Consider the following 26,885-nt stretch of genomic DNA (forward strand, 5'->3'; position numbering starts at 1 on the left):
CACAGCCCAAACCACTGGACGTATCGGGCTGAAATTTGACATGCAGGTAGATGTTAGGACGTAGGCATCCGCTCAGAAAGAATTTCCCGAAATTCTTGCGGGAACGGGGAAAAACGGGGATGCACGTACAAAGTCGTGGGCGGAAGCTAGTTACTAAATATAGTTATTACTAAATGAACGTAACTTAAGGAGAATTAATTTCCCAAAATTAAAATTTTTGATGTTAACTTCCAAATGGATGAATCGATTTGAGTACACGTGTTCTGTAATTCCAAATTCATAGTGATTGCTTCTTATATTCGTTTGGTGAAAATAGAAACAGTAAATTCAACGATTTATTAGCTCTCATTAGTAATAGGCGTATGATCTTAGCCAATATTGTAGGTGTAAATCGAAAGTTCGCTACATTTGTAAAACCATTCAATTCATACCATCTTCTATCATCTTGAGAAATCGGTTACTTTTAATGAATAACAATTAACTTCGAATATTTCAAAAATGGTTAAATTTTATATAGGGCATTATATAATATATTGTGAAATCAGTTAAAAACTATATAAATAATTATACGCCCAATTTTACGCAGTGACTCTGTAGAAATTAATAATAATTGATCCTACATCCACAATTCAATTGAAAACTATGTCTTTATCTTGCCCAAAATAACTGGACAAATAAATTAATTTATAATCGTCAATATTTTTCTTTTACAGAATAGCAAGTCAGATATTGCAATATATTTCAAAAGACCTGTTTGATGTTAAAGCTTTGAGAGCATTTAGAGTGTTACGGCCTTTACGTCTAGTATCTGGAGTGCCAAGTAAGTTAAAATATGAAGAAGATATTTTAAAAATAATCACTAACATTACCTTTTGTATTAACTATTCCTCGGATAACCTAGTTATAACGATTTATTTTTGAGTTTATTGAAATTCTAAGTCTTAACCTACAATATCTTATTTTTAAAAGCTTTGCAGGAATCTGCAATCACTTAATTTACATGTTTTACTTCTGTAGTCTTTGTTATCACGAATTATAAGAAACGACTTCTTGTACTCTTATTTCTTTGCCCTAAAACTCTAAAATCTACTTTTTATCTCCATTATAATTTAGTCACATTTTAATATTTCTGTTCTTAAACTTTCCAGGTCTTCAGATAGTTCTCAACTCGATTCTAAAAGCGATGGTGCCGTTATTCCACATAGCATTTTTGGTGCTTTTTGTGATTATCATTTATGCTATCATTGGTCTGGAATTATTTGCTGGAGCCCTTCATGATACTTGCTTTGATAATCAGACAGGTATGAAAAAAATATTATTTTCCTATCTCCGATACTTTTATTATTATAAGCATTCTTTTCTTTCTTGCCAATTATGTATACGGTTTATTATGAAGCAGGGAACCAATTAATTCAGGCGTTTCATGTATAGCCTAGGCTCTTGATGAAACGGCGCCGTTGTTATTGTAAATTCTGAAAGATTTTTGTTTTCTAAATAAATTAGTTAATAAATGCAAAATATATTTATTACTAGAGGTCAGCCCCGGCTTCGCCCGTGTATATACATACATCGCATCGTACATATTTCGCAATAAAAGGTAGCCTATGTCCTTTCTCGGGTATCAAAATATCTCCATACCAAATTTCATGCAAATTGGTTCAGTAGTTAAGGCGTGATTGAGTAACAGACAGACAGACAGAGTTACTTTCGCATTTATAATATTAGAATGGATTTGTTATTTAACTAGCTTTAGTTCGCATTATGTATTGTACCCAATATGTACCCAATATGTATAATTCTTTGGCAAGCTCTGTATCTATAGTTGGATTTGGAAGGTATTACTAGATTACTAGAGAATAGCATTGAAATAGCAGAACGTTTACTCCTAAATTATGTCTAAAGTTTCTCTGTAGATATTAAACAAAATGATTTTTTTTTAAACATCAATGGAAATTTCTTCTTTTTTCCACAAAACAAAGTTTTTCTATTTTAAATTGATGTTATTAATGTCATGTTAAGTTTTACAGAAGTCCTTAGTGAAATAAATGCAGTCGTAGTGAGTAGCGATGTTGAATGTGTATTTATTCTAGGAGATTTTAACGCCCACCCCCAGGAACTCTTTTATAAAGAGTTGATTAATTTCTGCACGGATCAGTCCTTCATATGTGCTGATGTGATTAAATTAGGGGAGTCTGCGAGTAACTACACATTCATCAGCGAGGCTCACGGATGTAGGCGGTGGTTGGATCATTGCGTTGTATCTCAGTCTGCCTGGCATACAATTGTTAGCGTAGGAATAGACGAGGGTGTGTATATGTCAGACCATTTGCCTTTATTTATTAAATGTGACTTAGGTGCTGTGAGGTCACGGCACATGACCCGCGACATGAATCGGAGTTCGGTTATCTGGGGTGAAAGAAGTGATTCTCAAATTGATAGTTATCGCGAGATATGTGACGACCGTTTAAAAGAAATTGATCTCCCCCAAGAGCTGTTCAGTTGCAGTGGAGGGTCGTGTTCCTTGGCTGAGCATAGAATTGTTTTAGATCGACTCTATAGTAAAATTGTACAGAGTCTATCTGATGCGGCGGTATTGTCTTGCGAGGCAAGGCACCCTAAAAAAGATAGACGAAATAAATTATGTGGGTGGAATAGGTATGTGAGAGAAGCTCACCGGGAGGCGAAACTTAGTTTCAAGTTGTGGGTATCTCATCAGCGTCCGAATTCTGGCCCTGTTTATAATCAAATGTCTTTTACTCGAAAAATTTTTAAAAGTCGACTTAAATGGTGTCAGAATAACCAAGACCAAATTAAAATGGACATTATAGCTGAACAGCAGGCTTCAAAAAATTTTGTTCAATTTTGGAAGTCCACTTCTAAACTTGATATTAAGCCAAGTTTGCCGGTGAGTGTAGAGGGGCGTAATCAACCTGAAGATATAGCAAATATGTTTAGAGAACACTTTAAAGTGCGGTCACCTTTGGGGCCCTCAGCCGCGGTTTACGAGGAGCCCGGCAGGGGTGGGGATGAGCTTCTGCTTCATGTCTCTTCTAAGCAGGTTGCATCTATCATAAAGAACATGAGTAGAGGTAAATCTCCGGGACATGACGGGCTCAGTGTTGAACATTTAAAGTATGGGGGGTGTCATTTGCCGAGAATACTTTCCATGTTCTACACCTTATGTATTAGCCACGCCTATCTTCCCGCGGCTCTCATGAAAACTGTAGTCGTGCCTGTGATTAAAAATAAGACGGGTGACATCTCCGATAAGGGAAATTATCGCCCCATATCGCTCGCAACGATTCTAGCCAAGGTGCTGGACAGTGTGCTTGATGCTAGTCTTAATGGCTTTTTAAACCTCCATGACGCTCAGTTCGGCTTTAGACCCGGACTCTCCACTGAAAGCGCTATTTTGAGTCTAAAGCACACTGTTCAATACTACAACAAGCGTAGGACTCCTGTGTATGCTTGTTTCCTCGACTTATCCAGGGCATTTGATCTTGTGTCGTATGACGTCTTGTGGGGGAAGTTGAGGGACAAGGGTATACCGGTAGGCATTTTAAATATATTTAAATTCTGGTATGCTAACCAACAAAATGTTGTTAGATGGTCTAACTCATACTCCGAAGTGTATGGGCTTGAGTGTGGTGTTAGGCAAGGCGGACTTTCGTCTCCCAAGCTATTTAATTTGTATATCAATGACCTTATTGTCGGGCTCAACAGTACGCATGTCGGTTGCAGCATTGGAGGTGTCTGCGTTAATAATATCAGTTATGCCGATGATATGGTGTTGCTGGCTCCGACTGCGTCTGCTGTGTCGGAATTATTAAAGGTTTGTGAGAAATACGTTGAGGCACATGGTCTGAAATACAATGTAAATAAATGTAAATATGTTGTTTTTGGGGACACCGGTAAGTATCCTAAATGTACTTCCACCATAGCTCTTAATGGTGTAGATATTGAAAGAGTTAAACAATTTAAATACCTTGGGCATATGCTTACCGATGACCTCCGAGACAATGTGGACATTGAGCGGGAGCGACGAGCGTTGGCGGTTAGAGCCAATATGTTGGCTCGTAGATTTGCTCGTTGTAGTAAGGACGTAAAAATAATGCTTTTTAAGGCGTTCTGTCAGAATCTCTACACGAGCAGTCTATGGGCCAGCTATGCGGATCGATCGCTAAATACTCTTCGTGTCCTGTATAACAATGCCTTCCGAATGCTGTTGAAACTGCCACGCTTCTGCAGCGCCTCCGGGATGTTTGCTCAAGCACACACATCGGATTTCTGGGCCGTCATTCGCAAACAAACAGCTTCTCTTTTAAGGAGAGTGCGGGGCAGTTCCAACAGTATAATAAGGACCATCGCGGAGGATGTAAGTGCGCCCATCATGGGACACTTTGTGCGTACACTTGTTGCATCAAAGCGACTTGTCTATGCGTAGAGTGTCCTATGGTGGACTTAGTTATTAGTTATTAGGACTTAGTTTTTAGTTTTTTAGATATAATTATTAACACTAATACTTAGGTTTTTTTTTTTTTATTTTACTAACAAAATATGGATCTGCGATATCCGAATTGTATGCAAATAAAATAAATAAATAAATAAATAAATAAGTGATGGATATCGGCGATCATCATCATCTTTAGCTGTGATAGTACCAAAAAACACGAATTTCTTATAAATTGTTTACAATGATCACGTATTTAGAAGATTGCAAAAGGAAGCGTGGGCGTGATTGATTGTGGCCAAAACGCAATTATTTACTAACGTTAGATTTATCTGTAACTGTGTTAACATTTAGATAAAGAAACGTTTATTATGACATGCTATATACTAATCTATACTAATATTATAAAGAGGAAAAGTTTGTAATTATGTAATAATTGTTTTCACGCATAAACCTCTTAACCGATTTTAATGAAATTTGGCACAGACAATCTTTAGACCGTGAGAAAGAACATAGGCTACCTTTTATTGCGAAATATGTACCACGGGCGAAGCCGGGGCGGACCGCTAGTGATATAATAAAAACGGAACAGCTTAATTTGGTTGAGTTATAAAATGTAATCGTTAGTGTTAAATAATGTAGTTGCCAAGAAATAGTGAAAGTGTGTTTGTCTATCTTTCACTACGAAACGGAGCGATATTATATGATTTTTGTGTCTTGAGATAGTTAGAAGGCTAGAGAATGATATTGGCTACTCTACTGTAATGAAACATTTCATGGGAATTTATTTTTTTGTATTGAAGCCACGGGTGGAAAGCCAGTAATAATACTAAATGTTTGTTTGTTTGAACGCGTTAATCTGAGGAACTACTTGCAGGCCAGCTGTGACTGTGGAATAATGTCGATTGTGCTTTACATAATTTGTTGTTATATACATATATATAACCTGTACATATTATTGAACGGCCTTACCTTAGGTTACAGAAAAAAAAATGCTAATAGAAAAATTTTCACTGTAACTTTTACTGAAGTGGAGACCGTTATCATGTTTAATTCAGTATTTTACCCGTTAATTTTTTTTCTGTACTGAATTTTTGTTTTGGTGCTAAAAAATGTTGTGTGGTTCTATGAAACCACGGTAAAAGTGTAACTTAGGCACAAAATTACCGTATTTGTACGATAATTAGGTATTGTGCGGTTCCGAACACTGCTTTATACCTACTCGGCAGCCGACCGTCACGCGACATGCTCTACACAGACCAAAAAGTTTGAGACGATCGCGATGTAATAAAAGTTTCACTTTAAAAAGGAAAAAAAAAATTTATCCAGGTAAAATGGTAGACGATCCCACCCCCTGTTCCCGGGACGCTGAAGTGGGCAACCACTGCAACGAGGGGGAGGTCTGCAAGGGATACTGGGAGGGGATCAACTTTGGGATCACCAACTTTGATAATATCGGGTACTCTATGTTGACCGTGTTCCAGTGCATCACGTTGGAAGGGTGGACTGATATTATGTATGCTGTGAGTATATGATGTGAAATCTTGATTGTTGTACTTTTTTAAGTGAAACTTCTTTAGGGCCGATTTTTCAATGCTTGGATATAACTTATCCGTCCAATAAAGTATTACACGATAATATTAAAATGTCACGTAAACTGTCAAATACGGGCAATTAGAATACGTTTTTAAAATGGTAGTTTTATACATTATTCGACGAATAAGTTTTATCCAAGCATTGAAAAATCGGCCCTTAGGCGCGTTGAGAGTAAAATTTCAAGGTCGCGGCATGGCAATAGCGTCAAGTCATGGAGTAAGGCGACGATTTTGATATCTTTGAATCTTGTACAGAAAACAAAGAAGTTTCACTTCTGACACGTGAGCTCCATATACGCTTTTTTATTTAAGTTTATATTAGAAAACAATTTATTAAAATTGTGCACTTGTCTATTGTGGTGACCTTCCGAACTTTCGTTAGATATTGTTTTCAAATAACCTTTTTTATAGTTACTTATTTGTTTTCTTTTATTGAAATAAGAAACATCTTCTTGTTGAAAATATAATAGCCATTGTTTTCATATAATTGTTTTATATTTAATAAACTTTCGTTTAATAAAATGTAATTTAAATTTTTAAATATTGGTTACTTACAGATAGCAGATGTGAAAGGCAACACTTGGGTCTGGATATATTTCGTGACTCTGGTCATTTTTGGCAACTTTTTCGTCATGAATCTGATTCTCGGTGTGTTGTCTGGGTGAGTAGAATGAAAAATGTAGTAAATGGATACCAAAATAATGATAATCATATAGGAATTTTAGAAGGAATAACAGCTATATCATTTATTTCGATATCAGACGCAAAAAAAATAAACAATTAAATGTAAAAATCTGTCTGTGTCCAACTCTTATCATGATGAAAATTAAACTTACTATAATATAGAGCAATCTATATTGTTAATAGTTTCTGTAATACAAGGTATTGAATACACTTATATATATATTTATTTTTGAAGTGAAAACTTCTTTAGCGGCGTTGGGTATAAAATCTTAAACTCGCGTCAGGACACGTGACCTGATCGAAAAAGCGTAAGACGGATGGATATCAAACATACTCAACGTTAATTATCAAGTTTTCACTTCTGCCGGCACTCCCGGAGTGCATCCCGTCTTTTTTTTTATCTTACCTCACCACGACAATTATTTTCATACACCCTGAAGCAAATCTGATAATTCTAGAGAATTCTCGAAAGAGCGTGAGAAAGCGAAGAACCGGGGAGACTTCCAGAAGTCCCGGGAGCGGCAGCAGTTCGAAGAGGACCTGAAGGGCTACCTCAACTGGATCACAGTCGCGGAGGAACTCGACCTGGAGAACGACCAGGGACAGAGGGAGCAGGAACAGGATGAACAGGGTATGGGAATAGGAACTATTTACTTGGCAATAAATTCAGAATTTAGAAAATTATATCGCCGATGTTATGGTGAATGCCTTCGGAATTAATTCACAATTTAGAAAACAATTATCTATATTTTATTTTATTCATTTATTTATATCTTTCTTCTTATATATAAAATTCTCGTGTCACAATGTTAGACTGCATACTCCTCCGAAACGGGTGGACCGATTCTCATGAAATTTTCTGTGCATATCGGGTAAGTCTGAGAATCGGCCAACATCTATTTTTCATATGTACCACGGGCGAAGCCGGGGCGGACCGCTAGTAGTTATATAAATAAATGAATAAAATAAATATTTCGGGACAATTTTCACAGACGGCACGATCTGATCCCATACTAAGCTTTCGCTTGCGTTATGGAAACCATACATAATATATAAATTGAAATAAATACTTATATAGATAATTAAAATCCAGACACAGAGCAAATATCTATGTTTATTACACAAATATTTACTCTGAGTGAGAATCGAACCCACGACCTCCAGCATGGAAGGCAGTGTCACTACCAATCAAGCCAACCGGCCAGTCAAATGGTATGGTATGGTGAATTTTAAGTCAAGTAAATTACTAAAAGACATTGGAAATGACTCAAAATCGTAAAATTCCAAAAATAAAATATTACTTAATAACCAATTATTTAAAAAGCTGATTATTATTCTTTTTCAGGGAACAAGAAAGAAAGAAAAAATAATGAAGGCTCTCAGAACAATCTAAATGCGAACGGTGACGCACAACAGACGACATCTTGTAAAATATATTGCAAAAGGTTTGATAAAGTAAGTAAATACTTACAAGTTTTCAAAATTGTAGTATAGATTTGGTGTTGCTGACACGGATGTAAAAATATTGATATGTTTTAAATACATCTACTTCATCAGTATGTGGAAGTTATTATCAAGTTTACTAGATAAAAGAGCCCGAGATTTGATCTTTAGCCAAAAATAGTTGGATAGCTTGGGTCAAAAATAGTTTGATATACCTGAGTATATCCAACTACTTTAGACCAACCAGTGAAACTTGTTAAACTAGCTGTTGCTCATTGCTTCGCCCGCGTGGTGAAAATATATTTTCATGGTACAAGCTTTCAACCCTTTTTATCCTCTGGGGGGTATTTATCAAAATCCTTTCATAGCGCCTTCATCATAGTCGCTATCTGCATACCTAATTTCAGCCTCATTGGTCCAGTAGTTTACTCTTCACTTTCTTTCTTTAAGGGCTGATTTTTCAATCCTTGGTTAAAACTTATTCATCGAATTACGTATTAGACTACCATTTCAAAAATATATTCTAATTGTCCGTATTTGACAGTTTACAGGTGACATTTTAAAATGTTACAGAGTTGGTTTCTCTGTCTACGACTTTATTGGATGGATAAATTTTAACCAAGGATTGAAAAATCGGCGCTTAATGACATGACTTAATATCACGAAGAAGTTCTAATTTCTTATGTCATCTAATTTCAGGTAAACCGTCGCATGCGCAGAGCATGTCGTAAAGCGGTAAAATCGCAGACCTTCTACTGGGCGATCATTGTTCTTGTGTTCTTGAACACACTTGTGTTGGCCACTGAACATCATAAGTGAGTATATTTACCGTTGATTATATCTGAAACTGTATTAAAACAATAAGTATGCCTATTATTACTGAAATGAAAATTAAGCCCACACACTCCTCCCAAGCTACATCGTGCCATAAAAAGATTAGGCAAGAGGAAAACAATAAGGAAATTACATTAATTGCATATAAATAATCAATTGAAGCAATTCCTCTAAACTGGTTTTGTTATCTTGCGTTTCATGTCCTATTCTTAGTTAATAAATATTTATTTTCTTCTCTTTCATTCAACTCTTTAATTCTTTAACTACTTATATTTCAGTCAGCCTCCATGGTTGGATGATGTTCAGAATTACGCAAATTACCTGTTTGTGGTACTCTTCACGATGGAGATGCTGGTAAAGATGTATGCTTTAGGCTTTCAGGTAAGTTGAATAGTACTAAGTGATAAATGAAAATTTATAACTTTGCATAGCTTCTATCGCGGGCCTTGAGCGCGGGGTCCGAATCCAGAAATTTAGTAACGAAAAACCTCACGCTCCCCACTCCGACGGGCGCGGAGGTGTGGCTTGAAGGCATAGCATGCAATAGCTTTACTGCGGCAGTCCCCGAGTGACACACGTCTTTTTATTCTCAAGGATGTCACTCAAACTCATATTAAAAAAGGAATTCAGCTTAGCTTTGCTTGCAAATACAATAAATGCATTTTTAATTTTTTATGCTTATTTTAAAATACATGTTATGCGTTATCGTAATCGTCATTTAAAGCGATATTTTTATTTTTCTTCTTCATATTATCATCATTATCCCCAGTTAACGTTTTCTTTATTTTATCTGATACATCACCATCACTTTTCTTATCATCCACTGGATTTCAATCACCAGATTTATCAGCATTACCTCTCAGGACTTCTTCATATCTTTATTAAATTGTTACTTGTCCGATTAGAAAAATTATTTCGGTGTTAGATAGCCCATTTATCGAGGAAGGCTATAGGCTATATATCATCACGCTTGTTTTAGACCAACAGGAGCGGAGCAATGCGAGTGAAACCGCGGGGCGCAGCTAGTTTCATTACATTACTACATTAACATCACCTGTTTTCTGTTCCAGGGCTACTTCGTGTCTCTGTTCAACCGTTTCGACTGTTTCGTGATGGTGTGTTCGATTGTGGAACTGGCTCTCACTATATCGGGAACGATTCCGCAACTCGGTATATCTGTGTTGCGATGTGTTAGATTGTTGCGGGTGTTTAAGGTTACCAAGTGAGTATTGTTTTTCTCTATGGTATAAATAAGAGAAATAATAAGAATTATGAAAATAGCATTTGCAGTAAGATTCATTTGTACAAAGTAATTTTTTAACGCGACTTCTCTTATGAATAAATCTTGGCCATTAAATCATATCCCAGATTTATATATCCATCCAACTTATAAAAATTATCCAATTTGGTCTTTAAATTATAATAACTCGTGAATCGTCTATTTGATGTTTTGTTATGATATTATTCTCTTTATTTCAATTAATTGCAAGTAAAATAAGATTCTACATTCTTTAATTTCTCCATAAATTACTTTGGTCTTTGAAAAACATAAATAATCGTATTACCACATCTCTTAGTATAATTGAAACATTAATATTTAGAACTTAACGTTTTCTACTACAATTAAATTAAAATCCACTTTTTGTGCAGGTACTGGCGCTCTCTCTCCAACCTGGTAGCATCTCTTCTCAACTCTATCCAATCTATCTTCTCCCTTCTCTTACTCTTGTTCCTCTTCATCATGATCTTCGCGTTACTGGGGATGCAGGTGTTTGGCGGAAGATTTGATTATGAACCAGAGGAACAGAAGGAAAGACATAACTTCGACTCTTTCTGGCAAGCTGTGTTGACTATGTTTCAGGTATTTATTTGCTTTATAATTTGATTGATTTTGTGATAGGTTTAAATGCTTTTTAAGATGTTTATTATTATTGATAGCTTCATTGAATAAAATTTCTTCTATTAGTACTTACTTGCTTACACTTACATTCAGGTTTATTTCTGGTTTTATCTTTTATATTTCTGCCTGTGTCCCTTTCCTAGGTTACTAAAATCTACAATTCTCTATTATATTAGTCTATTGTGTATTTCCTGCATTTATCATCGTCCTGTGATTTTCTATTACAATCTTTTCTAGTCTTACTTTTCTCCTAATTCAATATAACTTTCAGCATATAGCTGTTATTTAATTTACTACAAATAAATTACCACTGCTCTTAGTATAATTGAAGCACTTCTTCTTGCACAACGTCTTGTTACAATTATCTCATTTATTCATTTTATTATTATCAGATCCTAACAGGCGAGGACTGGAACGTAGTAATGTATCACGGTATCAACGCGTACGGTGGAGTGGGGACTCCCGGGATGTTGGCTTCTATATACTTTATTGTTATCTTCATTTGTGGTAACTGTATCCTTTTAATAAATAACATTAGTGGAAAATTATTTTTGGTGTAAAAATGGTCTTGGAAATTACAAAGTTGTAATTTTTGGGTATGATTTGTAAATTACAACTAAGTACATGTAATTTATCAAACTGAAGGGTAGTGATCATTTTATTTAGAAATGAAATATATTATTCATTTAGATAATAATTAAAATCTGTAACTGATGTGTTATATCCAAAAATATAAAAATGAATCGCAAAATGTGTTGGTAAGCGCATAACTCGAGAACAGCTGAACCGATTTCGATAATTCTTTTTTTATTATATTCCTTGAAGTACGAGGATGGTTTTTATGTAGAGAAAACGTAAAGGATGGTTTTTATGTAAAAAAAACCACGGGCGAAGCCGGGGCGGACCGCTAGTCCAAAATAAAATCATCTTATGACAGTTAAACAAAGTGAAAGATCACAACAACACATACACAAATATATTTGTTGTGAAATTTATAACAATAATATTCCTGAGACAAAAACAACAGATATTCTTTTGAACGTGTTCTTGGCTATTGCTGTTGATAATTTGGGAGACGCTGAAGATATGGATGAAGAAATCGTTAAAGAAAAAGATGTAAGTATTAAGAAGTGAATAGATAATAATATTTTTAGTATTCATTGTGAGGAAAATAATTTTAATTTAATAGCATCCTGTTGTATTGTTGATGTATCAGTAAGTAAAAAAATGTAAACTGACATAAGTAAAACTTATTGAAAATATTAGAATTTTTTACTTAAATCCGTCTCTTAAAAATATAAAGATAATAAAAGTAATACATAATCTTAACATAATATAAATCTTGTGTAACAATGTTTGTCCTCAATCGACTCCTCAACCACTAAACCGATTATAATAAAATTCGCACACCATGTGCAGTTCGATCCAACTTGAGAGATAGGATAGTTTAAACATTTAGGTACCACGGGCGAAGCCGGGGCGGACCGCTAGTGCTTATATAATTCTCTAGATATAGAAAAAATATAATTTAATGATATTATCCAGGGTGCAGATAACCCTGAAGCAGGAAATCCACAACTAGATGAAGAGAGAGGTGAAACTGATGATGAATATGCGAATGATGAAGAAGGGTATTCTAGTGAAGGGTGAGGTTTTAAATATATTTGAGTTTAAATTGGTTGTCTGTAAAGTCGGTTTACTGACGATAGTTGAACGTGACAACGTCCGATTGTGCTTCTTTGTCGCTCGTTCCGCGCTCTCGCTTGCACTTCAAGCCTTACATGGAACGCCTCAGAGCGAGGTAACGCCGCATGAGTCATGTTTTTTCGTGCGTGCAGCCGGCTCTATCGAATTATACGACGTTGTCACGTCAATAATTTTATTTCGATTATAATTTATACGTAAGATGATAATTTATCTAATTGCACTTTTTACATGCAGCCAAAAGTATAAGAAATATAAGCGAGTTGCCAGGTAACTAACGTATTTTTAAAGTTTAAATGTGGTTCTTTATTTTTATCACCTACATTAATATAATTCACGTTCTATAAGCTATGGTTGAGAGCTTTTTTAACCTTAAAATGTTAATTAAAGCTTTCGTTTTTTTTAATAGATCAGAAAATGAATACGAAGAGACAGGATCTGAAGAAGAGGTTGAGTTAGAGCAAGAAGAGCAAAATGACGACGTTAAAGATGTTTTAGTGACAGCTGAGAAGAAACAAAATGGTAACATTATGACGAAATACCAAGAAGCTTATATCTAATACACTGGAGATTTCAGTATGAACATTAACTTGTAACAAGAAAATATGACGTTGAATGACGCCTGTATGTTTTTTTTTATCCCTTTCACACCTAGGTAGTTAGTTAAGTGTGCAAGGGATAAAAAAACATACAGGCGTCATTCAAGGTCATATTTTCTTGTTACAAGTTAATGTTCATACTGAAATCTCCAGTTTAATAGATATAAGTTTCTTGACGAAATACATTATAATATTTAAAAAATAAAGAATTGTAAAGAATATAGGAATCACCACGATGATGTTTATAATTGTAACTATTGCACATAACGAAATAGTATCAATTCTAGGGTGATTTACTTTTCTTATTGACTTAAACTGACTTTTCATCGTAATTCGTCGAATAACGTATAAAACTACCATTTCAAAAATGTATTCTTCTTGCCTGTATTAAAATGTTAAGTTTACAGGTGACATTTTAATATTATCGTGTAATACTTTATTGAACGGATAAGTTTTAACTAAGGATTGAAAAATCGGGCCTAAGAAGGCCAGTAGTTACTGTTCTAAAACAAAAAATAAGCGTGATAAAGCATTTATCGAAAATAAACTTGTTACCCATTATTTTTTTACTGTATGTTAATGGTAGCACAATATTAACATGTTATATTTAATTTTATTTTAGGAGACATAAAGAAAGAAGAACCACAGCCTCCTCCCAAACGCCAGCCAACCATCACAGCTCGACCCAGAAGATTGTCCGAAGTGGAAATAAAAACTCAAGAAAAACCTATCCCAGAAGCTACCAGTTTCTTTGTATTTTCTAAGGATAATTGGTAAGACGGAGAAATAAACCAATTTATAAAATTTTCTCTTTTAATTGGAGAAGTAAGCTCAGAATTTCCAAAAATCGAAGTATCTATAAACAGGTTAGATATGTAGTATGATTTTTTACTAATCCTACTACTATTATAAAGGCGAAAGTTTGTAAGTATGGATGTATGGATGTTTGTTACTCTTTCACGTAAAAACTACAAAACCGATTGCAATAATATTTAGCATACATATAGAGGGTAACTTGGATTAACACATAGGATAGGTTTTATCCCGGAAATCCCACGGGAACGGGAGCTATGCGGGTTTTTTTTGAAAACGCGGGCGAAGCCGCGGGCGGAAAGCTAGTTTATAATAAGTAATATGATTAGAAAAAAAGAGCATGTGCGTCGAGCACACGTGTCAGAAGTGAAACTTCTTTGGCAAGATTCAAAGATACCAAAATCGTCGCCTTATCCATGCTGGACGGTATTGCCACAACGTGACCTTGAAATTTTACTCACAACGCGCCTAAAGAAGTTTCACTTCAAAACAAGAAATTGTAATATTAGCGATATATATTGAAAACTAGCTTCCGCCTACGACTTTGTACGTGCATCCTCGTTTTTCCCCGTTCCCGCAAGAATTTCGGGAAATCCTTTCTTAGCGGATGCCTACGTCCTAACATGCATACCAAATTTCAGCCTGATACGTCCAGTGGTTTGGGCTGTGCGTTGATATCAGTCACCTTTGAGTTATACATATACAGGGTGTCCCAAAAATGTATTTTCGGAGTTATGACGTTTTTTTTTCAATTTTTCACCTATCGCCGAGTACGATGATATTTTCACTCATGGTGACGTCAATTTTATTGTTGCGCTAGATGACTGATTTTATTTTTGTTTTCTAAACTGAAAGATATTCAGTATGGTAACATTTACTATCGTTAGATCTTCGAATGGAATAAAAAAAAAATTAAATGCCAAGAAAGAAAAAATTACCCATTATGTTCACCACTTCAAGGGCCCGTAAAAAAATAAAATCACGTAAAAAAACGTGCCCGGGTGACGTATCTATACTTTAAAAAAATCATTGCAAGCGTTCCTACAGCTACATGATATTTCATAGCGTTACATCTGTGCTTATGGCCTTTCACAATACTTCTGAATGAATTCATATACCTACTTGAGTTTGGACATTATAAATAAGCATATAGTTTAGTAAAATATGACCATCACGTAACATAACTCTCTGCTACGCACAACTGTAAGCCAAATGTCACTTATTGAAAATCTTTGCCTGTCGCTCGCGACTGCGCTCGACTTTCACACAGATATTTTCACACAGAGATTTTCACACAGAGATTTTCACACAGAGATTTTCACACTGACATTTTCACACAGACATTCTCACACAGACATTTTCACAAGGAGATTTTCACACAGAGATTTTCACACAGAGATTTTCACACAGAGATTTTCAAACAGAGATTTTCACAAAGACATTTTCACACAGACATTTTCACACAGACATTTTCACACGGAGATTTTCACACAGACATTTTCACACAGAGATTTTCACACAGAGATTTTCACACAGATATTCACACGGAGATTTTCACACAGAGATTTTCACACAGAGATTTTCACACAGAGGTTTTCACACAGAGATTTTCACACAGAGATTTTCACACAGATTTTCACACGGATATTTTCACACAGAGATTTTCACACAGAGATTTTTACACAGAGATTTTCACACAGAGGTTTCCACACAGTGATTTTCACACATAGATTTTCACACAGACATTTTCACACAGAGATTTTCACACAGACATTTTCACACAGACATTTTCACACAGACATTTTCACACATAGATTTTTACACATAGATTTTCACACAGAGATTTACACACATAGATTTTCACACAGAGATTTTCACACAGATATTTTCACACGGAGATTGTCACACGGAGATTTTCACACGGAGATCTTCACACGGAGATTTTCACATAGATTTTCACACAGAGATTTTCACACGGAGATTTCCACACAGATATTTTCACACAGAGATTTTCACACGGAGATCGTCACACGGAGATTTTCACACGGAGATTTTCACATAGATTTTCACACAGAGATTTTCACACGGAGATTTCCACACAGAGATTTTCACACGGAGATTTTCATGCAGGTTTGCTAAGCTGAAAGATAGGCCAATTCAGTATGGTAACATTTACTATCGTTAGATCTTTGAATGGAATAAAAAAAATAATTCAATGCCAAGAAAGATAAACTTACCCAGTGGTGAACATCACCACTTCAAGGGCCCGTTAAAAAATAAAATCACATAAAAAAAGATTTCCGTTTGTTGAACGAAATAACTCGAAAATTCATAGTAGCAGAAGAAACCATTATAAATGATAAAAGGGCATTCAGACATTTAAAAGACAACTATTTACGGTGATGTCGCACTTGCACTGAGCAACAGCGGGGTCATTTTAAAAATTTCTGGTAATTAAACCTTGTTATTGGTTTTAATTTGTTTTTATTGATCATAATATCAAATATGTTAATTCAATTTTTGCACTTACCACATTTAGATTTAAATTTTTCGATTGAAGCCTTCTGAATAATAAAATGAAATTTTCAGGGTAGCTACCTGATACATAGAGCAAGTTTTTAAAAGCCAAACGGAAAACTTTTTTTATGTGATTTTAGTTTTTTAAGGGCCCTTGAAGTGGTGAACATACTGGGTAATTTTATCTTTCTTGGCATTTAATTCTTTTTTTTATTCCATTCGAAGATCTAACTATAGTAAATGTTACCATACTGAATTGGCCTATCTTTCAGCTTAGCAAACAAAAAAAAATCAAGCATCTAACGCAATAATTGACGTCACCATGAGTGAAAATATCATCGTACTCGGCGATAGGTGAAAAATTGAAAAAAACGTCATAACTCCGAAAATACAATCGTATTACATACATGGGGGTGATTCGGATAGCCCTCTAGGTCCTCTACCTCCCAGCTTCCGTTCATCACTACTTTTTGGGACACCCTGTATATATAGATTGACAATTTCTTAATTTTTCCAGGTTCCGAGTGTCCTGTTACAAAGTACAGAACAACTCTTGGTTCAGGAATCTCATTTTGGTTTGTATTCTCGCCTCGTCTCTCATGTTGGCGATGGAGGATCCTGTTGAGGGGAAAGCTACCGAAGCGAAACGTGAGGTTCGTATTTCTTTCTTTGTAATTATAAATCAGGATTTTGTTTTTGTGATCAATTTTTAAACTACTATCAACTCGGAAAGTTGGTAATACTCGTTCTAGTTAAATACCCTTTTGCATAAAAATATAAATAGTTTTCTTGTCCGTGTAATTGTCCGTTTAACTATTTTTCGATTCAGACTAGTCTACTGCGTAGGAAATATTAATACTAGGCATATGAAAATTTCTGCAACTATTTATTTGTCCTAATCCGTAACTGGGATCTCTTGTTTTATCTAATTTGTTTATTTAGTCAAATTCCTATCTTGAATACTTAATTTGCAGCTATAAGTTATTTTACAACACAATTTCACAAATAAGCCAATAAATAAACAGTATATTTTCCTTTTTTTCTACTGCTATATGGTTTCTTTTATCTATAAATGACTATTCCAGATACTCCGCAAAATCGACTATTTCTTCACCACTGTATTCACCATCGAGTTACTCCTAAAGCTCATCACTTACGGCTTCATATTACACAAGGACGCCTTCTGTAGATCTGCTTTCAATTTGTTGGATTTGTTGGTTGTTATAGTTTCTCTTGTTTCTTTGACTGGGTGAGTTTTATCGTCCGTTTAATTATTTTTATTATTACCATTTTGATCAGTATTAACATTATTATATTTGTATGGTTGTTGGATAACAATAAATCGTATAGTTTTCTCCACATCGTTATGTAAAACTATATTAAAAATATAAATATCTAAGTAGAATTTTAAGAATAAAAGATGAGAGAAATCATATTTACTGTGCATTGTCTGCGCATCATTATTGACTGTTCTAAATGTTTGTTATACGTTCACAAATGCTTAAGATAAAAACTCTTTTCATTGCTCTTTACTTTCAGTTTTACTAACATTAGAATAAGTACTACTAACAATATATGGGCAATGCTGCCTGATACAAATAAAGAAATAAAAATAAAATAAATAAATAAATAAATTGCCATTTTTACAAGTTGTTTATTAAATTTTCCTTATATTCCAGCTCAAACAACGTTTCATTCATAAAAATCTTGCGAGTGTTCAGAGTGTTGAGACCGCTCCGTGCGATCAACCGAGCGAAGGGCTTGAAGGTCAGTACCATTGTAATATCGACTCTATCTCATACAGAATAAAGTCCAGTTTAGTAAAATGTATTTTTACGTATTTCTAGCACGTAGTACAATGCGTTATCGTTGCTATTAAAACGATCGGCAACATTTTGTTGGTGACAAACCTCCTTCAGTTCATGTTCGCTGTAATGGGAGTGCAAATGTTCAAGGTAGAGGAATGTTTTTTGCATTTATTTTGAGTTTTTTTTTCAACGACACCTTTGGGTATCATTTTATGTAGTAAGTATAGCACTAGCTGTGTTCCGCACGTTACATGATTAGAACGTTCTCTATCTATCGAGAATAATGCTTCGTTCCCAGCATCCGACTATTTAGATCTTGGGCTGTTTAGAAATTTTTGACTCTCAAATAATATGATTACGTTTGTGTGTGAGGCTTTTTCTTTTCGATCATTACTAACCCTTGCTTTGTCCGTGGGTCCAAAAATTCGCTTTAGGTTCACGCGTGTTCGTTTTAACTGTTTTTTTCCACAAAACCCAAAGGTGTTGTGTGCTACTTGTAAAGTGTATGTGATTTTTTGGACTCAAAATGAGCTTTTTTGTGTTTTTTTGCACCCCTACCTGGACATTTCCGCTCGAGAAGTAGGAATAAGGTACTTGGTTTCACTATTTTTTTTTTTGAGTTTGTTCATGTCAGATCAGGACACTGGCATTTTGTTTTATGAAATTAAAAACCAAGGACTAATGTCTTGTAAAATATTTTGTTTTGTTGAATAACAGTTTTTTTTATTTTTCTTACACAAATGTTCGCGATGCAACGTCACGTTTTTGGATGAATGGAAAATTATTTTTTGGTAACGTAACTGTGGATTTAACAAACGTAACTCTTTGTTCTTGTGACAGTATGTGGTCAAGTGTGTGTTTGCTTCAATAAAATCGATCGGGAACATTCTGGTGATCAATCATATGTTGCAATTTATGTTCGCTGTTGTTGGCATACAATTGTTTAAGGTACTGCTTTATTTGATATTCTGTCCAAAGGAATATGGTATTTTTTAATATAGCACATTATGTAAACTTGAAAATATTATTAGAAAAGTAGACTATATCGGGAAAAATGATTGACGCGTACTGTAATAAATATTTTCTTTATGGAATGAAGATAATATTAAGCTGATAATACAAAACTAACAAAGTAAACGAAACTGAGTTAAAGCAAAAAAATAGTGAAAAATCGTTCACAAAGTAACTGTATTTTACAAAAACTAAGACGTTAACTTTAAATTTGAAATATCATATACATTTGGTCAGAATTATAGCATCTTAACAATTTAATCACGTGTGTGCCTTTCCTCATGGTATGGTTTAAATTTTGCTGTGTTATTACTATTTTATATGCAATCGATAAAATAATTATATCGAGTTGGTTTCAGGGAAAATTCTATATGTGTTCAGATATAACCAAAGTGGATTCTGATCAATGCCAGTAAGTATTGTATCAAGTACTATTGTAATTATAACATTGTTAAATTTATTCCCGGATAAATCATTATACATATAGATATAGTTTATCATAATAATTATTAACGTTGTCTCTATTATCACTATTTTTTGGAACTCCTATTGTTACTAAGTTTTCCTAATCGAGATTTGAATTATAAGTTTAGAGACCATTAGTTAGGTGACCTATAGTTAAACATTGAAAATTTTCATCCTAAAAATTCCGCATCCTTATGCATAATGTACGTCATACAGTCGATCATTTTTAGAATTTATCCCACTTCTTTATCTAAATATGTATTTCGCAATTATTTTCCAGGGGAGCATATCTGGTATATAAGAATAATAAACCAACAATCGAAGATCGTATTTGGATGAAAAATAAGTTTAATTTTGATAATGTACTGAATGGAATGCTCACGTTGTTTACTGTGTCCACTTTTGAAGGGTGGCCAGGGTAAGTTATTTTAGTTTTTATTGTATTTGTTCCATAAAAGGGACAAAATTGTTTTAAAACTGTCAATGTGTATTTCCTATTCGACATTCAAGCCGTCGTTATGATCATTCGGTGTTTTATATTTTGTTCAATTTCAATTCTAATGAAAATTAAATGGTGTTATCATTTTATATATTAAATATTTTTATAGTTTATTATCAACATCAATGGATTCGAATGAAGAGAATCACGGACCTATAGAAAATTCTCGGCCGCTTGTGGCGTTTTTCTATATAAGTTATATTATTGTGATAGCATTTTTTATGGTAAGTTTAACTTTTTGTTTTATAATTTATATTTCTTAAAGGAATGTTAACCATGTCTTACTAACTATAATTAATGTTTTCAGGTTAATATATTCGTAGGTTTTGTCATAGTAACATTCCAAAAGGAAGGAGAGCAGGAGTTTAAAGATTGTGAATTAGATAAAAATCAAAGAAACTGTATAGAGTTTGCGTTAAAAGCAAAACCAATAAGAAGGTAAGCCTAACTAGCATGTCATTATCAATTTTTTGATATATTGTGGTCCTAGTATAGAACCCTGTGGTGCTCCTTGTTTATTTTTAACAAGTTTGTGTAATATTACGAGAATGATTATTTAAGCTGATTGAAAGTGTTAAACATTCACATTTATGTGATTATTCGTTGGACATAATCTTTAAATAGAGCATGTTAAATAATTATTTGTATATTTTTTATCCGAATACCATGTCAAACGCGTTACTTAGTACTAAAGTAAACTTTTTAAATCTACGTAATCAACTAAAGACTAATAAATTGAAGTTTTGTTTAAATTACAGGTATATACCAAAACATAGGATACAGTATAAGACATGGTGGTTTGTGACGTCACAAAGATTTGAGTATGTGATATTTTTCTTCATTGTGCTCAATACAGTTGCACTTATGATGAAATATCATGACGCAAAACCTCTCTATAAGAAAGTAAGTAGTAAATAAATAAACATTATTACTAGCAGCTTTTTTTCTATTGTTCAAGTATTTGATGATATCATTGTTATTATAATTTGTTATTGCACGCCTCATAAGCGAAGCGTTGAGGTGGGTACTACTGTCACTTCGTGCAAAACATCTGATTATTCAAACTTAAAATGTCTTTATGTATCATACATTGCACTTGTAAGATAATACATACACACACATATTAAGAAAAAACACTATTTTTAACGTTCATGATATTTTTGATGTCATTTTTGTTATTTAAACTAGTTAAAAAACAGTTTAAAAAAGTTCTGTCTTGGACGTCCGTGTGTCTGTATGTGCGGATCCTTTTTCTTGTTAACACGATAGCGACCGAAATACTTTACTAATCGAGTCTTTTTTTTTCTCTTACGCTTGAGTATGCTCAGGAATAGAAGAACCCTTTCATTTTTCAGGGTCTGATTCGATGTGGTTTAATTGTTATTAAATAAACAAAAATAATAATTAATAAATATTTATTAAAAAAAAATTATGAGGCGTGCACTTTTGGATTTTCCAAATTATTTTAGATTTACTATGATATTGACTAACACTAATCTGGCTCATTATATTTCCAGGCGTTAGATTATCTTAACATGGTTTTAACTACAGTGTTCATGTTGGAGTTCGTATTTAAATTGGCAGCATTTAGATTTAAGGTGAGTAATCCTTTTTAAGCAATTAATTATAATCAATTGAGTAAAGCAAGTAAAGACCTTAAAAGATAGGAACATACAAAGGTATGCAGGAATATCAAGAGCTGCGGTAAAGTACGCTAGTACTGGTTACAACTTAAAATCATCATCATCAATACATATAATAAAATCGTAGAAAAGTGATGTCTGTACAATGAAAATATAAAAAAAAACTTAGCAGGTGTTATTATTAAATCGATCCTGAACCCAAAACTGTAGTTAAAAATTTTTTTGTCTGTTTGTCTGTTTGTCTGTTTGTCTGTATGTTCGTGCACGCTAATCTCAGAAACGGCTTATCCGATTTAGATGCGGTTTACACTAATATATTTTGGTAAGCTTCACTTAACATTTAGTGTTTATTTCATGTCAATCGGTTCATAAATAAAAAAGTTATGACCATTTAAGTAATCACGGTGAACATTTGCTAAGGCATTCTATACATGAATAACTTTATTACGTAAATTATACGCTAAATTTATTCCTTGACATGTCCAGATGATCATATCGAAAGTCTCGTGGGGTGGGGGGGGGGTTAACTGAGGGGGTAATAGGGGGATCAAAGGACCTTTATTTCGATTTTTGCTCATAAGTCTAAAACCTGCACAAATAGCATTATGGTTACTTCTAGGTAAATTTTCTACATAAAATGTCTTTTAAATTATGTAGTAGCCCGTAGGTATTATTATTATATTGTATTATATTAACCCCCAACGCAAAAAGAGGGGTGTTACGTCCGCTATGTGTGTTTGCGTGTCCGTCTATGCAACCGTAGCTCGCTAACGGGTAAAACGAATTAGATGCGATTTTTTGTTACATTAGTTGTTCTTAGGTATAGTGTATCAAAATCGGTTCATCCATTTATTATATATAGGGGTAAAAGTGGGAATGGAAAAAATGAATGTTGTCAGTTATACCCAAGTGATATAGGTATCAAATGAAAATAGACGACCTGTCAGAAACAATTAGTCAAATTTTATCAAAATCGGTTCATCCATTTATTTTATAAAAGTAGGGGTAAAAGTAGGAATAAATAAATGAATTTTATCAAATATACTCAAGTGACGTATCTAATGAAAGACATGACGTGTAAAGTACAATAAGACATATTTTATCAAAATTGGTTCATCCATTTATTGGATATAGGTATAAAAGTGGGAATAAAAAAATGAATTTTCTCAAATTGGGTATATTTGACAGTGGCATATCAAATGAAAGGGCATGACATGACGTGAGAAGTATAATGAGGCATCTAGGTATTTAATCAAAATCGGTTCATCCATTTATTGGATTATAGCGGTAAAAGTGGGAATGAATAATCGAATGTGGTCAAATAATATACTCAAGCGGCATATCAATTGACGTCTGAATTACAATTAGTCATGACGTTTTATCAAAATCGGTTCATCTGTTTATTACATATAGGGCACCTTAGGGGTGATATAGTGGGGATAAATAATCCAAATGGAGCACCAAACGAAAGGATATGACGTGTACATATAGGTACAATTAGACATGGTTTACATCAAAATCGGTTCTGCCATTTACTAGGGGTGAAAGGGAAAAGTTGAAAGTCTGTGAAAGTAGAAGGATATGGGAGCGGGTGGATAGCCATACCCTGGAAATTTTGAACTCTTTTGTACCTAAGTTTTTTTAGCTCAGTTTAGTAATAAATTTTACTAACAGTTATTTTGTGTTATTAATTATTTTATTTCTTAACTGTAAAATAATCTGTAAGTACTTATAATTTAGTTGTTTATGGTAGTACGTGTTTCAAGACGTGTTTACTCAATAATTGTGTGTTAATTAGTAACTACTATGCAGTCACTATTCCACGCGGACGAAGTCGCGGGCACAGCTAGTTATAAATATTTGTCGAAGGCAGCCCAGCCCAAATATTAACTAAATCTGGGATGAGAAGATTTATTTTTCTAGTTGTACATATTTAAAACTTTTTACAGAATTACTTCGGTGACGCTTGGAATACCACAGATTTTATTCTGGTTGTGGGTAGTATAATAGATATTGTAGTGACGCAAGTGAACGAAAATAAACTGCCAGCTGTGAGTATACTTTATTTTACTGATACATTTTTTGATATAAGAATTAAAAAAGAGAAAATAAATAAATATAACGAATATTCTGAAGATATATGACATCCTATCAGCCTATATGTTACACAGTAATTTATTGACAAAAAACTGGTGTCCTAGATGTCCTAGATATAAATAATAGTAATAATAAGCCACACAAAGGTCTTTTGTGTTTCTAAGAGTAAACATTTTATTTGATCAGATGCTAATGAAGCAGGAGATATCAGAATACCTTGTTCATAATAAAACAATATTTTAGAATAAGGACACTTCTTGGTTGAAAAAAGCTTTATAATTAAACAGTTAATGTTTTTTTCAGCTTGCCCCCTTGGAAATGAAAGATGTAAGCACAGTTTCTATTAAATAACTTATATTTTTTCTTAATATAGAATATTACGTTGTTAAATATTTTCAAAATTTAAGCCTTAACGGGTAGCAAAATATGATATACTGTTATATTTTTTTCTTTTTTTCAGCTCGACGCGTCTGAAAACAAGGAGGTAGGCAACGTTAATTATATCAACGATTTTTTTAAATATCTTATCTTTAAAATAAAATTATTATTTCCACAAATCTATAAATATATTATTTTCTTCTCCAGGGTACCCTTCTTAAATACGTCATCTTTTTCCGACTGTTTCGAGCTATGCGACTCATAAAGCTACTATCTCGAGGCGAGCGAATTCGAACCTTATTGTGGACGTTCATAAAGTCGTTTCAAGCTTTACCCTATGTGGCTTTGTTGATTGTTCTGCTGTTCTTCATTTATGCTGTTGTTGGGATGCAGGTGAGTTTTAAATATATTTATTTTGAAATCCTTGAAATCAGTTTAATATTATGAAGTTACTAGCCGTCCGCCTCGGCTTTGCCTGTGGTACATGTTTACATTTTCTCATCATAACAGTACTTCAAGGAATATTATAAAAAAATAATTAACGAAATCGGTCCAGCCGTTCTAGAGCAACACATTTGGATTCATTTTTATCATAAAATAGAAGAAGATGCTTTATGACGTGAGCATTTGATATAGCTTCTTGTAACTATAATTACAACCAAATTACAACATATATTATAGCGGAGTTCACACCAACGCCACATATGTCAAATTCTCCTATTTTTACTCTGCATTTATTTTCAGCTCTTTGGCAAAATAGCACTGGATGATGATATTATAACGAGAAATAACAATTTCCAAACATTTGGTGGTGCACTGATGGTGCTATTTAGATCAGCTACGGGTAAGTTAATAACGTCAATTTTCTATAGTCTGTGGGTCTATACTTAGATCATCAATGATGTTACATTTTTAGTGAAAAAATAGATTAAATAAATAAATAAATCATTTATTGCATAAAACATGGTACATACAAAGATATTGAGATCAAAACTATAGAACATTCATGTTTTTACTATAACTACATAGATTAATGAAGATTTATTAAAAATATTTAACGAAAAGATTGTTAAGTTTATACTTCGAACAGAGTATCTATTATTATCTTGCCTGGTAGAAATCGCTTAGTAGCGATAAGGCCGCCTTTTTAGCTTTATAATCATATTGTCTGTTTCTTTTTTTACGTGTATTTACATGGTGCTGAATAAAGTGTATTTATTTATTTATCTTATGCTTATAATAATACTAGTGGTCCGCCCCGGCTTCACCCGTGGTACCTACATGTTTAAACTATCCTATCTCTCAAGTTGGATCGAACTGCACATGGTGTGCGAATTTTATTATAATCGGTTAAGTGGTTTAGGAGTCCATTGAGGACAAACGAGATTTATATAATTATATTAAGATATGCTATATTATGATGCCAGGAGAAGCATGGCAGGACATAATGATGGCTCTGTCACCAAACGAAGACGAGCATCCCGGAGTACCGGTCGCCTGCTTCAGGCCTGATGGAGACAATTCCACATTCTCTGATGAAGGATGTGGAACCCGCCTCTCCTTCCCTTACTTTATATCTTTCTCGCTGCTTTGCACGTTTTTGGTAAGTGCTTTTGTTTTAAAAGGAGGTAGTTTTAGGGGTGCAAATCTATTTTCTTTTATGACACACTAGCGGTCCGCCCCGGCTTTGCCAGTGGTACATATTTCGCAATAAAAAGTAGCCTATGTCCTTTCTCGGGTATCAAAATATCTCTATACCAAATTTCATGCAAATTGGTTCAGTAGTTTAGTCGTGATTGAGTAACAGACAGACAGACAGAGTTACTTTCGCATTTATAATATTAGTATGGATTTGGTATCTAGTGCTTTGTTAAATTCGTTATTATTATTTAGATAATAACATTTAACTGTTTTATAGGTATGTATTTGATTTAGTTTTGAAAGAATTTGATTTAGGCTGTTCTAATTATTGTTGTACTTTCGAAACTTTTAAATTGGAGATACTCTGTGATAAGTATTAACATTATATTATTATTTGCGATGAGAAATTAAATGTTGTTTTTCAGATTATCAACTTGTTCGTCGCTGTTATTATGGATAACTTCGATTACTTGACGAGAGATTGGTCTATCCTGGGACCGCATCATCTTGATGAATTTGTAAGGTGAGTTTTCGATTACAATATTCATTGTAATTTGTTCAAAAACGAACTGCATTTTATTTGAAACGCATTATTGTTCAGTATCCTATGAACTAAGAATTAGTAATTGTTATAATGAATTTACTGTCTGGTTCTTTTATTTGTATCTTTTATAGATTGTGGAGTGAGTACGACCCGGATGCCAAAGGACGTATCAAACATTTGGATGTGGTAACATTATTGAGGAAAATCAGTCCTCCATTGGGTAAGTAATATTATGTTTTGGTAGGTATTTTATTTTAGCT

The 26,885-nt window shown here is 33.8% G+C and overlaps 1 protein-coding gene across 1 annotated transcript in view; it reads left to right on the forward strand.

Annotated features, from left to right (window-relative positions):
- The window catches only part of LOC149897838 (muscle calcium channel subunit alpha-1-like), a 57,851-nt gene that overhangs the window by 21,139 nt on the left and 9,827 nt on the right, over positions 1–26,885 (forward strand). Inside the window, exons 5-37 of the mRNA XM_090115932.1 lie at positions 714–820; positions 1,149–1,301; positions 5,780–5,973; positions 6,603–6,706; positions 7,188–7,360; positions 8,075–8,184; positions 8,872–8,987; positions 9,285–9,387; positions 10,077–10,228; positions 10,657–10,867; positions 11,299–11,419; positions 11,934–12,022; positions 12,452–12,552; positions 13,020–13,132; positions 13,832–13,982; positions 17,057–17,192; positions 17,625–17,788; positions 18,219–18,306; positions 18,387–18,494; positions 19,718–19,770; positions 20,104–20,241; positions 20,432–20,546; positions 20,630–20,760; positions 21,081–21,225; positions 21,840–21,920; positions 23,915–24,016; positions 24,366–24,389; positions 24,523–24,546; positions 24,648–24,833; positions 25,185–25,284; positions 25,868–26,043; positions 26,507–26,604; positions 26,757–26,845. Coding sequence (XP_089972058.1) covers positions 714–820; positions 1,149–1,301; positions 5,780–5,973; positions 6,603–6,706; positions 7,188–7,360; positions 8,075–8,184; positions 8,872–8,987; positions 9,285–9,387; positions 10,077–10,228; positions 10,657–10,867; positions 11,299–11,419; positions 11,934–12,022; positions 12,452–12,552; positions 13,020–13,132; positions 13,832–13,982; positions 17,057–17,192; positions 17,625–17,788; positions 18,219–18,306; positions 18,387–18,494; positions 19,718–19,770; positions 20,104–20,241; positions 20,432–20,546; positions 20,630–20,760; positions 21,081–21,225; positions 21,840–21,920; positions 23,915–24,016; positions 24,366–24,389; positions 24,523–24,546; positions 24,648–24,833; positions 25,185–25,284; positions 25,868–26,043; positions 26,507–26,604; positions 26,757–26,845 — 3,956 coding nt within the window. The remainder of the gene's footprint in view (positions 1–713; positions 821–1,148; positions 1,302–5,779; positions 5,974–6,602; positions 6,707–7,187; positions 7,361–8,074; positions 8,185–8,871; positions 8,988–9,284; positions 9,388–10,076; positions 10,229–10,656; positions 10,868–11,298; positions 11,420–11,933; positions 12,023–12,451; positions 12,553–13,019; positions 13,133–13,831; positions 13,983–17,056; positions 17,193–17,624; positions 17,789–18,218; positions 18,307–18,386; positions 18,495–19,717; positions 19,771–20,103; positions 20,242–20,431; positions 20,547–20,629; positions 20,761–21,080; positions 21,226–21,839; positions 21,921–23,914; positions 24,017–24,365; positions 24,390–24,522; positions 24,547–24,647; positions 24,834–25,184; positions 25,285–25,867; positions 26,044–26,506; positions 26,605–26,756; positions 26,846–26,885) is intronic.

Source organism: Colias eurytheme, chromosome 24 (assembly GCF_061535395.1).
Source record: "Colias eurytheme isolate Ceu_HAF_F1 chromosome 24, ilColEury1 Martin Lab GWU primary, whole genome shotgun sequence".
NCBI classification, from domain to species: domain Eukaryota; kingdom Metazoa; phylum Arthropoda; class Insecta; order Lepidoptera; family Pieridae; genus Colias; species Colias eurytheme.